The sequence below is a fragment of the Trachypithecus francoisi genome, unplaced genomic scaffold (assembly GCF_009764315.1).
Source record: "Trachypithecus francoisi isolate TF-2019V2 unplaced genomic scaffold, Tfra_2.0 Lachesis_group6, whole genome shotgun sequence".
Classification (NCBI taxonomy): Eukaryota; Metazoa; Chordata; class Mammalia; order Primates; family Cercopithecidae; genus Trachypithecus; species Trachypithecus francoisi.
This window is the reverse complement of record NW_022681471.1, coordinates 74,395,741-74,409,035: the sequence shown is the minus strand read 5'-3', so window position 1 is coordinate 74,409,035 and position 13,295 is coordinate 74,395,741. Positions and strand designations below refer to the sequence as shown.

The 13,295-nt window shown below is 55.8% G+C and overlaps 1 protein-coding gene across 1 annotated transcript; it reads left to right on the top strand.

Moving 5' to 3' along the window:
• The first annotated feature begins 214 nt into the window (after nt 1–214).
• On the top strand, nt 215–12,683 carry EFNB1 (ephrin B1). The gene is given in 9 exon segments (XM_033201222.1): nt 215–368; nt 9,172–9,218; nt 9,221–9,448; nt 10,204–10,265; nt 10,267–10,297; nt 10,494–10,553; nt 10,556–10,594; nt 10,597–10,620; nt 10,777–12,683. Coding segments are annotated over 9 exon segments (1,029 nt in total). The 5' UTR covers nt 215–240; the 3' UTR covers nt 11,187–12,683.
• Nucleotides 12,684–13,295: the final 612 nt, after the last annotated feature.

Here is a 13,295-nt window from a genome sequence, read left to right as displayed (position 1 = left end):
AACGAGCCCTCGGAGGCCGAAGCCCATGCCCGGGTTGGGGGCGGCTGCCCAGTGAGTCCTCCTGGCCGGCCGGGCGGAGAAGAGCGACACCGAAGCCGGCGGGAGGGGAGCACTTCAAAGCCGGCGGCTGCGGAGGATGGGCGCCTGAGCGGCTCCGAGCGCAGCGCGGCAGAGGAAGGCGAGGCGAGCTTTGCTGAGGAGGCGCCAAAGGATCCCGAAGTGCAGCCTGCCCCCGGGAAGATGGCTCGGCCTGGGCAGCGTTGGCTCGGCAAGTGGCTTGTGGCGATGGTTGTGTGGGCTCTGTGCCGGCTCGCCACACCGCTGGCCAAGAACCTGGAGCCCGTATCCTGGAGCTCCCTCAACCCCAAGTGAGTAACTTATCTCCTCTGGACCCTGGGGTGGGAGGCACTCCTTCAGGGTGAGGCCGCACGCCCCGGAGTGCATGTGGGGCGGTCTTTGAGGAGGAGCGGCGCCTCATTTGTCTCCGCTTTCTCGAGTGTTTTCCTGCGGGCGGGCGGGCGGAGCAGGGTGCGGCGGGGTGGGGTAGGGGGACTTGGCGGGGTTGTGACCCCCTGGGCTTCCCAGCCCTTGCTTCCTCACGTCCTGGATCAAGTCGAGATGGTCGCACCAGGCAGAGCTGGGGAGTCCGGGCGCCCGAGAGCGCACTGGAGAGCTGAGTGGAGGCGAGAACGCAGCTTCCTCCGGGGCCCCTGGGAACGTGGTGATTTTCGCCGAGAGCCGCTTCAGGAGTGAGCTTGACTCGGGCGAGGGACAAGGCCAGAACACGGGTTCCTCGTTTGCTTAGCTGTGGAGGGAACACAGAGCGGGACCCGGCGCTTGGGGCGGGTGGCAGCGCCAACATCCCACTCGGGCTTCTCCCATTTTCATTTCTCTTTCTTCCTTGTTTGCCACCCTGGTTTTGCTTTGCTGTCTCTTCTTGCCCCCGCCCCTCCTTTCTCCCTGCCGGAGCGGTAGAAAGGCGGGCGCTGCTCCAGGCTCACAAAGGCAGCGGGTGGAGAGGGGCGGAGTGGGAGAGTAGTTGTTGGGTGGTGGGGGTTCGAACCAGCGCCCGTCGGGGGTCCAATGGAGCCGGTAACAGAGCTTCAAGGGCCAGCCAGGGCGGAGAGTGGCGGCCGAGCTGGCGAGGGAGGTGGGTGTGGAAGGAGCGATTTCTGCCCAGGCAGGTCCCCTTGGCCGCCGAGTCTGTCCCCTAGATTGGGGAGCTGTGCTTAGCTTTCCCCAAGGGGTTGGGGTGGGGGGTGGGCAGCTATATAAAGGACATCCTTTCTTTTCTTTCTCTCCTTTCCCTGCACAACTACCCCACCACCACCACACACACAATCCCTCCAACAACACGCACACCTTTCAGGGCGGTGGCTCAGTGGTTTCTGGGCTTTTAGTGGGAAGTCACTGGGGCTGTTGTAGTGACCTCTGGACCTTCTTCTCTTTTGGCATCCAGGACTCAGGTTGGAACCCAGGGTCAAAATTGCTCTTTTTCTCAGTTTTCTGGAGGTCCCAGCAATGTGCGAACAACCCCACTTAGCAGGAAACTGGGGAGCTTTGACCTGCCCCATCCGTGATCACTGATTCCTGTATCTCAAATTTCTTCCTGTCCACTCTTGCTGCGCTCCCCCCCTCCGCCCCACCCCCCCGCCCCCGTAACTTCCCAGGCTCCTGCCTACCTTGGCCTCTTGGGTCCCAGGGACTTTTGATCTCTCAGCCCTGGAGTGGGAGAAGGCAGCTTTAGTTTTCTACTCCTCGATTAAGGTAGAGTCCTATTACTGGTTGGTGGGATGGCTAAACCAGGGTCGAGGTAGAGGGCTCTGCCTGGGTACAAGGAAAGGGATTGGCAAGAATTTCTTTCCTACCCAGAAGCCAAATGGGGTACAACGCTCTCCTAACAGCAGGGGCTCAAAATGTTCTGGGAGCCCTGGGCTGCTTGAGCCTGGGGGGAAGGTTGTGAAGTGTTCAATTTCCCCAGTAAGGGTGGAGGCTGGAAATGCTCTCTCTTGAGCCAGGAGAGTTGAAATCCGCCTGGGGTAGCCCATCACAGGGGCTCATGGGAGTGAACCTAATTGCTCTCTCGGGTCTCTAACCAGAGATAGCATGCAGCTCCACAGCTGGAAAGGAGCCCTCCTGCAGAGTTGGGGGTGCTGGAAGAAACACGATCTGTCTGTGCTCCCCCGTTTGTGCTCAGAGCCTTTAGTGCTCTGGACTGGTTTACAGGTTTTGGGGGGTGGTCTCCTCTCTGACCCCCCTCCCCATCCACCTCAAGCTGAGGGCAGGCATTGTGGGGTGGGGATGGGGGGTGGCTGAAGACTCTCTAGAACCTTTCCGAATTCCATTCTGTAATTGGGTAGATCCTAAGAAGGGTGAGGGACTGATCCTGGTGCACCCCCCTTCATCCAGGCTCAGGGGTCTGGAATGCAGCCACGTGTCTGCGTGTATTGGCTCGGGGTGATGGGGGCCAGAGGACAGGAAGGAGGCACTGCCCTCAGCTCTCCTAGAGTTCTGGGGGCTGCTTCTGCACCGCGCCCAACCCTCAGGCTGCCACAGCCTTTCAAATAAACAGTCCCTCTCTGTCTCCCTCCCTCTCTGCCTCCTGCCCGAGTTCTCCTCCCAGGCCCGTGTCAGTTCGCCCTCTCACACCCTCCGTGAGCAGCACTCACCTCCCCTCTCCAGCTAGGCTCGCCTGTTCTGCCTCGCTCTCACACTCCCTCTCACTCTTAGTCACTCTCTGCCTCTTTTTCTCAAGTCCTTTTGTTTCTCGCACATGCCCGTGCTCTCTCTCTCAGGCTCATTTTCTCTCTTCCCTCCCCTCTTCCTCTCCCCGCTTTTGGTCTCTCTCCTCAGCCCTGTCAGAAGCTGGCAACCCCCCTCCCAAAAAAGAAAATCTCCCAGTGCCTATAAACCCTGCTTAATTGCTTCCTCCTTGGGAAAAAAAATCAAAATAAAGAAGTGGTGGGGTTGGGGGTCTGCTTCCAGGTTCCAAGGTGCTTGCGGCCTGGCTCCAGCCCTGACTGAGAGGGGAAGCTGGAAGGACTGGCCCAAGACTCCCAAGTCTCTTTCCCAAATTGGTGCTGGAGCCTTCTGGGGTGCTAGTCCCTGAGCGGCAGGAGCTTCTGCCTCCTTGGCCCCTCCAGTCAGATTTGCCCCATGAGTGCAAGGTGGGGGGATGGGTTTGGTCCTGCTAGAGTTTTTTTATTTTAGGAACCTGTGTGTGTGTGTGTGTGTGTGTGTGTGTGTGTCTGAGTTGGGGGGCTGTTATCTAAATGGTCCTAGAAGACCCCTCCTGCAGCCACTTCCCCTGGGAGCTTGGGGCAGCCGGCAGGCCTCACACTTGAGTCCTCAGCCAAGTCCAGCTGCTGCAGTTCAGTCTCTCAGTCCCGTCCTGACCCCTTCCTGCCCCCCACTCAGGTTCCCCCACCTCCAGGGAGTCAGAATATGCCTGAGATCACATTACAAACGTTCCCTACAAGGGGGCGGGGGTGGGGGGGTTCAGCCTGGCATCCAGGACCCTTGACTCCAGCATGGGTGGGGGCAGCTGCAGACCCCAACCCATGCTTGCCTGCTCCAAGCCAAAGTGTTGGCCCCAGCCCCACACAGCTGTTCCAGCTCACAGTCCTGGGGAGGCCAGCTCAGGGGGCCCTTTTCCGGGGTGGTTAGGGACCTGACCTCTTCTACTCTGTGGCTGATTGGCCACAGGTGAGGGCCTGAGAGTGATGGGAATCCAGCAGCTCCTAAAGTCCCCTGTTCCCCTGCCTCCCCACTCCCACACAGGGCAGCCAGGGAAGGGCAAGAAGGACCTGTGAGGCTGGGGTAGGGACTGAATCAAGGGTTCCCTTTCTTCTCTTGGGCTCTCTGTTGTCTCATCCACTCAGGTGAATGGGGATGGGTGGGCCCTGGATACTATGGTGCATCACTGTTTTCTGGGGTTAGGGACTAAAGGAGAGAGAGTGGGCCAGCCAGGAGGCTGCTAGTTGCCATGGGAACACCAGGTTTGGGGGTAGTCCACTTTGTGATTATTAGAGGAACTGAGATACAGGGGTGCTCACCAGCCACATTCTGGGTTCCTTGCCCCGCAGACCATAGCAGCTCCTCTGGGGTATGTTTCGCGGTCATTGTTTTGGTCAGGGTGCTAGCAGCCAGGAATGTAAGCTCCTTCAGCTTTTTACTTCTAAATAATGCTGTGTTTGGCATGCTAACTAATAGGCAGGCGGCACCTTGCTACTTACAATGCACTCTCATATATGATCTCATCGGATGCTCCCAACAGCCCTGGGAAGTAGGTATTGGCCCCATTTTCCAGATAAGAAGGCATATGCCCGGACAAGGGAAGTGACTTATCTCAGGCCAGTCAATGACTTGCCTATGGAGGCAGAGCTGTGTTGTGTGCCATTCATTCCTGCTGCCTTGAAATGTAGGAGAGACAGGAATTCAAGGTGGGGGTTGGGAAGAGGCCCTGGCTCCCTGCCCCTGAGTTCCCCTCTTACCTCGCAGGTGTGCAAGCGTCTGTCCTTGTGACTCAGGCCCTGTCTGTGTGGGGTGAGCTGTGCTCCAACTTCCTCATTTGACTTTGCTAGGCCTACCCCCAGCGCTGACTGCTTGGGTGACCTGAACTAAAGGCAGCCAACTCACTGCCTGGCACACTCCCTGCAGAGCTCTGAGTGGCACCTTTGGTTCCTCTCTGAGCCAAGAATCTCTCTTCTCAGGGACCCCACAGAAAGCAGACGTCGACATCGGGGAGAGGGGGTGTTAAATTCATAATGGACACTAGCTTTAGCCAGATGGGGCAGAGGGAAGGGCATAGTTCACTGTAGGTGGGGAGGGTGACTTCCTCCAGGACTCTCCTGGCTTCCCTGCCTCTGACAGAGCTATGTGTGCCAGGACCCAGCTGCTGTTCCTGCCCACCCACGCCTGGGCGGGCACTGCTGGGACATGCCAGGCCTGCTCCTGCCAGCCTCGGGGGCTGGGTGGAGCTGGGGGAGTTAAAGAGGAGCCTTTAATTGGGGGCTCCCCACCCTAGCTGGGATGAGAACAGACTTGAGCTCTGGCTTGGGGTCTGTCCTCCACTGGTCTTGCCCCCCTGGCGGTTACAGGTGCAGTGGTGGTGAGGTCACTGAATCGAGGTTGAGGCTAGAGTCTTCTACCAGACTTGGACTTGCATGGCCTAGAACCAGGCTCCCCCTTTGGCCATTCTCTGACCACAAGTTGCTAGATCCTGAGAGCAGGGTGACAGGGAAAGAAGTATAGAGCTGGTGGGATGTGGGCAGCTTTCTGGGCAAGACCCTCCTAGCTGCAAGCTCTCCCTGCCCCCTGTAAATTGTATTCACATGGGTGGAGAAGGGCTTATCTGGAGAAAACAAGGAGGGGGCTGTTGGTTAGTTGGTTTCCGGCCAGTCCAGGGCCTTGGAGGCTCCTGTCCCCAGCCCCTTCAGGTTTTTCATATCCCAGGATTCTTTGTGGCAGTGATGGCATGGTGGTGTTTCTAAGCTAGGTAGAAAGGCTGAAGGTAGAACTTGAGCTAGGTGGAGGGCAAGAGCTGGAATAACTTAGGCCGCCTCCCCTAAGTCCTTTTACTCCCTGGGGTGGCGCCCTGGGGTCCCAGGGCTATCAGAGGCTGGAGAGGGAAGGCCTCAGAGGTTACCATGGCGACCTGCTTCAGGCTTCCTGCTGAGCCATGTCAATCCCTTTATTTTTCAGAAAGGGCTTTGTCTGGGGGTGGCCCCAGGCAGGAAAGCTTGGCTTGGTCAGGGGGTAGGGGGAAGTAAGGTGGGGGGATAAAGATTTTCACCTGGGGACATCTCTTCCTCTCTCCCTACTCCTACTCTAATCTGGTAAGAGGGGAGAACTGTAGGATCCCCCTTCAAAGTATGACTAGTGTTCTACCTAGCTTTGGGCTTCACTCTCACTGGCTACACACCCATCCCTATGGCCCTTACCACTCTCTTGAGCTTCTGACATGTCAAGATGAGGTTTGCCCAGTGGTAGGGAGATGCTAAGAAAGTTACCAGTATGGGGGATCAGGGTCAGGGAAGGCAGGTCTCATCAGGCTCCGCTCCCTTCTGCACTTTAGGGGAAGGTGAGTTTCCCTCTGCCAGCTGCTATGCAAATGAACTAATGAATATTTATGAAGTCGTTCACCGAGGTTGAAGAGACTCTGAGGGGTTTTGGGGGCAATAGTTCTCTCTCTCCCCCCTCCTCCATCACGTAGACATCTGTTTCCTCAATGCCCCTGGCTTCAAGGTAGAAACCCCAATTACCAGAAGCCCTGTTCCAGGGCTCTGGAACCTGGGTGGCAATGGGAGACTGCACTAGGGGTAGACAGGACTCCTGGTGAGTAAGCCAGAACCGAGTGGTTAGAAAGCTGAGCTGGCCTGTCTCCCTTTCCGTGCCCTCTATGTGGCTGCATATATATGTATTGTTGAGATGTAAAAGTACAACGATTCAGGCAATGTTTTAGGGCCTCTTAGACCCATCGGGTTACTGTCCTAAGTAGGTTTAGGCCCTCTTTTCAATGGGAACGTTTATCTGATCAGTCATTCCCTCACATCAAGGACCTGGACTCTAAGCTTCCTGCTAGCTCTAAGATGTGAGCAGTTGTCTATCCTGCCATCTGGATGGAACCATTGTGAGCACTGAAGGGGAAAAAATGCCTGGAGAATTCTAGAGGCTTTGGGGAAACTTGTGGGCTTTGTATGGTGCAAGGACAGGGGTGTTCCATCTAAAATGTTTATCCAGGCTTCCATCCCATGCCTACTTCCTTTCTGGCCCTCTGTAGTTAGGTACCAGTGGGGAGGCCATCTCATTCTGGCTGTTACCCTCCTGCACATCAAGATGGCAGCTCCCAATTTGGTGGAGCCTCACTTGACATGGAGGACAGGCTGCTTTTCTTCATCCACTTCATCCATGTGGTCAGTTTCCCTCTTGCCTACTTGGGTATCATTCCGTCCCTCAGATGAGGACACAGGTTTGGCATTGCAAAGGCATTTGCCCAGAGCTCCCAGTAGGCCCGTATTGCTTGTTGTCCCTTTGGTGTAAGGGGCCCTCAGGAAATGGAACCACTCTTTTCTCAGATGATTGTGGTAGCCTGTGAACTGGTGCATGACACTGTCAGCTTCATTCTCTTTAAGCACTGCCTGAAGCCTTCCATTGTCCTTCCAGCTCCGAGAGCCTCTCTCCAATGGGATGAAACCCACCCTGCTTGCTGTGACACTTGAGGCCTTTCAGTTTAGCCCCAGGTGAACTTTTCCACCTCTTCTTCTGTTTCTCTCTCCTCACTCCCAGCCAAGCTGGACCAATCACTGGCCCGAGCTTTGTGTCCTAGCCACTGCTGTCTACTCTCGCAGTGTGCTGACTTCTTTTTTTTTTTTTGAGGCGGAGTCTCGCTCTGTCGCCCGGACTGGAGTGCAGTGGCCAGATCTCAGCTCACTGCAAGCTCCGCCTTCCGGGTTTACGCCATTCTCCTGCCTCAGCCTCCCGAGTAGCCGGGACTACAGGCGCCCGCCACCTCGCCCGCTAGTTTTTGTATTTTTAGTAGAGACGGGGTTTCACCGTGTTAGCCAGATGGTCTCGATCTCCTGACTCCTCACCCAGGACCCCACTTTCATCCTGCCTTCCTGTGGATCCATCTCTGACCATCCTGGCCAGATGGGCTATCTCCTTCCTCTCCCTGCCTCCAGCCCTTGCTGCTTGAATCATCATCCTCACACATACCTACAGATAGCCTGGTGTTGTCTATCACTCGAGTGTGGGTTATTTACTTTCCAACCCAACTGGACAGTAAAGTCCTTGATAATGGAACCGTATCTTCTCTTCCTGTTTCCCCCTCCAAAATATGAGAGTGAGCTCATAGGTACTTAGTCTTAGTATCTGACCTCCTGCCTCTTGGGAGACTGCTTCTAAGAGGCAGTCAAACACGTTGAACGCCTATTGTGTGCTAGGTGTTCTCCATGTGCTGCCTCGTCTTCCCACCACTGTATTGGAAGGTAGAGGCTCTTGCCACCCCCACTTTACAAGAGAAGAAACTGAAGCTCAGATCGGGCATTGGAGGTCACATATTTAGTAAGGTCTTAGCTTGGGAATCTGATCCTAAAGTTTGTGTTCTTTCTCCTACATGGTTCTGCCTTGCTCTCAGCACCAGCCCATCCAGGCTCAGAAATGGCCAAAAAAGCACCATTTTCTTTCTGTGTGCTTAGGCAAGGACAGAGTCCTATGGATAGTGGTCCTGGGCAGCTGACCCTCCCTGCTGTCCCCCAGTGCCTGGCCTTCTGGATTAGAATAAACCTGCTCAAAAGGCGTTTGTCCATCTCCTCTCAGGAGCTGGAGTAGGAGCAACACAGAGGTGAGGGGTTAGGATACAGATGAGTGGGGTTACTGAGGCCCTATCTCCTATGATCTGTTGTCTCTGGTTGAGCCCCTTCTCTTCTCCTCTCTTCTTTTAGGAATGAGAAGAATCAAGTTTAGGGGTTCAGCCTCTTCCATTTTGAGGTGGGATGATTGCCAGTAGGACAATGGGCAGTGGAAGTGAGCAGAGCTGCACCTGGCCAGAGACTGTGGCCATCATCCTCTTTGCTCCAGGCAATGCCTGTTCCTATCTTTCCATCATGCCAAGATTAGTAAGGATGGGGGGAGAAGACATGGGTCCCAGACAGATTGAGCTCCCCCAGCCTTTGGCTGGGAGCTGTGGGGGGGTGGTGACTAAGACATGTGTGGGCTTGCTGTGTGTGTGTGTGCGCGCGCGCGTGTTGTGCGTATGGGTATAGGAGAGGCAGTAGCAGCGGTCATGAAGGAATGTTTGTTGGGGGTGGGGGTATATAAGACTGCCACCTCTAGGTAGCATGGGCCTGACACCTTGGTACCCAGCCCATTGGCCACGTCAGCCCCCTGTGGAAATGCCACATTAGGACAAAGGGCTCCCCCAGCCAGGCAGTGCTCCACCCTGCCGAGCAGTCAGAGCCTGGCAGCCTTGCCCATGGGCCACCCCTTCCACACCCCCTGGTAGTATGGTCTCTCTCTCCCCCCCCAGCCTGAGGATGGAGGAAGGGCAGAAGGCTTGCTCTTGCCATCTCCACCCAGTAGGCTCAGCCTGGCTCTTGTCCACTTCCTGGTTCTGGAATGGCCTGGGCCACCCCCAACCCCGAGGCTGACCGTCTTCTTCCTTCTGGGCAGGTTCCTGAGTGGGAAGGGCTTGGTGATCTATCCGAAAATTGGAGACAAGCTGACATCATCTGCCCCCGAGCAGAAGCAGGGCGGCCCTATGAGTACTACAAGCTGTACCTGGTGCGGCGTGAGCAGGCAGATACCTGTAGCACGGTGCTCGACCCCAACGTGTTGGTCACCTGCAATAGGCCAGAACAGGAAATACGCTTTACCATCAAGTTCCAGGAGTTCAGCCCCAACTACATGGGTCTGGAGTTCAAGAAGCACCATGATTACTACATTACCTGTGAGTCCCGCCCATCCCATCCTCTGGCTCTCTCCCTGGGCTTAACTCTTTCCTCTCCTGTAGTAGTGGGAGCGTCTAAGTGGTACAGTGCTATTGCATGTAGTTAAGGCCCTGCCGGATCTGAAACCCTTTGAAGACTGGCATGTTCTCCCCTAGCCTGGCCTTGAATTCTGGCCCCAACATTTACCAAGTTCACCTTGGCTCCAGGGGTTGGGCAGGAGAGTCTCCAATTCATGTTGCTCTCTCTTATTTTCTTTGCCCACCTAAGTTCTAATATTGGGAATGGTAGCATTTGCTGGGCCCTTTGGGATCAGCCAGCTATTCAGCCTTTTTCTTCAGGGGAAACCAAGGCCCCAAAAGGTGAAGGGGCTTCTTGCCTTAGATCACACAGTGAGTTAGAGATAGGTCAGGACTCCAACACCAGTTTCTCATGATTCCTACTCCAGAATCCTCAGTCTATGTAGAAGCCCCCATTATGATTCCAGTGAAAAGCAGACCTTACTGAGGGACCATGGCCTGCTCGTGTTAGGGGAGCAGTGCCCCCGGGGGTGGGCTTGTTCTTGCCTGGGCTGGACTAGGCCCTCTCTCCTAGTGGAAGGGAAGAAATGAAAGGTTCACTGGTAGATAGGAACTGCTTGCTTCTCCCAACTGCAGTTTATCTTCCTGTTGGCTGAGGCAGAATGGGAGTTTCTAGGTAATGCTGGTAGACCTTCTCTCCTCCTGACTTCTCTGACTTCTCTGGCCTCTTCCTGCAGCAACATCCAATGGAAGCCTGGAGGGGCTGGAAAACCGGGAGGGGGGTGTGTGCCGCACACGGCACCATGAAGATCGTCATGAAGGTTGGCCAAGGTGAGTGCCTAGTCTGAGGGTCCCCTCACCCCACCCCGTTTGACCTATGGAACAGATGTTCCTGGCTGGTGCATATGTATTAGGAGTGGGGGGCGCAGGGTTACAGTATCCAGGCCATTCTTGCCCACCCTTGATGACTGAGGACACCTATGCTGGCCGGGTCCCTCCCTCTCACCTGTTCTCTCTCCCTTCTTAGATCCCAATGCTGTGACGCCTGAGCAGCTGACTACCAGCAGGCCCAGCAAGGAGGCAGACAACATGTCAAGACGGCCACACAGGCCCCTGGTAGTCGGGGCTCCCTGGTGACTCTTATGGCAAGCATGGTAAGTGTATATGTATTTCCCAGAGGTCAGGAGCCATTGCTCTGTCACCTTGTTAGGTCCTGTCTCTGAAGAAATGCAAGCTGGGCCTGGCCTGAAATCTGCTGTGTGTCCCTGGACCCCTGGCTGACTGTTCCTCCCCACTTCCCTTCCTCAGAGACTGTGAACAGGAAGAGAAGAGTGGCCCAGGTGCAAGTGGGGGCAGCAGCGGGGACCCTGATGGCTTCTTCAATTCCAAGGTGGCATTGTTTGCGGCTGTCGGTGCCGGTTGCGTCATCTTCCTGCTCATCATCATCTTCCTGACGGTCCTACTACTGAAGCTACGCAAGCGGCACCGCAAGCACACGCAGCAGCGGGCAGCTGCCCTCTCGCTCAGTACCCTGGCCAGTCCCAAGGGGGGCAGTGGCACAGCGGGCACCGAGCCCAGCGACATCATCATTCCCTTACGGACTACAGAGAACAACTACTGCCCCCACTATGAGAAGGTGAGTGGGGACTACGGGCACCCCGTCTACATCGTCCAGGAGATGCCGCCCCAGAGCCCGGCGAACATCTACTACAAGGTCTGAGTGCCCAGCACGGCCTCAGGCCCCTGAGGGACAGTCGGCCTGGACCGGACCTCTCCTTTCGCCCCCACACCCCCTCCCCTCGCCAGTTGTGCCCACCTTTGTATTTAGTTTTGTAGTTTCTTGGTTTTATAATCCCCCTTTTTCCCTGCCCCCTGGGCTTCGGAGGGGGGTGCTTGTGCCCCTAACCCCCATGCTCTTGTGCCTTCCCCCTCTGGCCAGGCCTCTGGGCTCCGTGGGGGCGCCCCTTCTTGGAGGGCAGGGCTGGACGCTGGTGGACAGCAGGCAGGGAGGCAGTCCCCTGGCCCTGCCCCTCCCCTCGCCCCCCTGCCACCTTCCCAGGACTGCTTGTCCGCTATCATCACTGTTTTAATGCTTTTGTGTTCATTTTTTAGCTGTCAACTCATTTTCAACTGTTTTTTGAAGAAAAATGGAAAAATGTAAAAGGCAGCCCCTCCCCAGGCTTTGTGAGCCTGGCCCGAGCCAGTATAAGAGGGCCTGGGGCACGATGTGGTCGGCCAGGAAGCATACGATGCCATTTCTTTTATAGACTCTCTCGGTATTTCTGATGGGGTAAGGGCAGGCCAGGGCTGTTCCTGCCCATGATGGAAGAGGAAAGTGCTACTGGGCAAGGTGTCCCACCCTCCCCTCCTGACCCTCCTTCTACGAGGCTTATCCTGGCAATGGGGTAGTCACTGCCACCCTTCCACCAAAAAAAAAAAAAAAAAAAAAAAAAAAAATCCCTTCCTGTGGGATTCTTGGGCATCTCCTGCCTCCCTCAGTCTCACGGTAATTAATGTCTTAATTGGCTGTTGCCTGGGGAACAGGAGAGCTGCTGCAGGCAGATGACCTCATGGGGGGTGGAGGGAGGTGAGGTGCCCAGGTGGCTATTTGCCCTGCAGAGCTGGGAGTTTCCCCCCTACCCCCTGCCCTGTTCTCTCCTTCCTTTGGCATCCTTTGGCCTGGTGGGGAAACAGAGGCCCAGGGTGGAGACCTAAGCGGGTATAAGACCAGTGGCCTGCCCCTTTTCTGGGCCCTGGCACAGGTGGGTAACCCCACCCTACCCGCTCCTGCTGCGTCCCAGTCTTGGGCTGGGGCCTGGAAAGAGGAAGAGGCTGCCTGGGGCTGGGCCAGCCCGCTGTGCACTTTGACCCCAGTTCCTTGCCAGCACGGCTGCTACAGACTGCCACTTGAGTGCGCCTTGCAGGCACTCCCAGCAGCCCATGAAGGAGCTGGGCCTCACACCATCCACCTCCACACTGCCTCCTGGCCAGCTGCCCACCCCAGTGCCAGGTGGAGAAGGAGCAAACAGCCAGCCCCTTCCAGGTGGCAGTCGGAAGGGTTTTTTGTTTTTGTTTCTGTTGCCATTTGTGTAAATACTAGTCTTTTTGGAAAAAAATAATGTAAAGATGTTTTGTATAAACTCTGAATTATTTTCTTGTTGCTTTTTTCTTAGAAAAAAAATGAGAACTAAAAAAAAAAAAAAATTAACCACATGGAGAAATGGGTATAAAATGGTGTCGTGATATTGGGAAATGGAGAGTGAGAGTCGTGTGTGTGTTTGTGTGTGTGCTGGGGGTATGTGCATGTGTGTGCTTTCCTGTGCCCAAACCACTGGTGACTGGGGCAGGTATGGGAAGAGAGTGGCTATCCTAGTGGAGCAAGATGTTTTAATGCCCTATGCCCCTCCTGCCACTCCCCTCACCCCAGGTTTTTCTGCTCTCTTGTTCTGCCATCATGGAGCCTGAGACCATTTCCCCTGTTCATCCTGTCATCTCTGTGGCATAGGCCATGGGCATCTGCCCAGTCTGGCACAGGCCCAGTTAGAAATGGTTGATGGAGGAGGGGATGTTCCCATGGGGACCTGGGTGTGTCCACAAGTACTGCCACCACCTAGCTGGGGCTAGATCTGGGACCTGCTGGCAGGCCCAGCCCTGCCCTGCCTCAGGACGCCTGGAGGTGGATAGAAATAACTTCCCAAGATCTGAGCTTCAGCTGCAGCCTACTGGGTATTGGGCCTGCTTCAGGCTGCCCAGTTCACCTCTCAGCCAGAAGAATCTGCTTCTGAGCTGGGCCACACCACAGCCACCACCATGGCATAGTTGGGGGCTT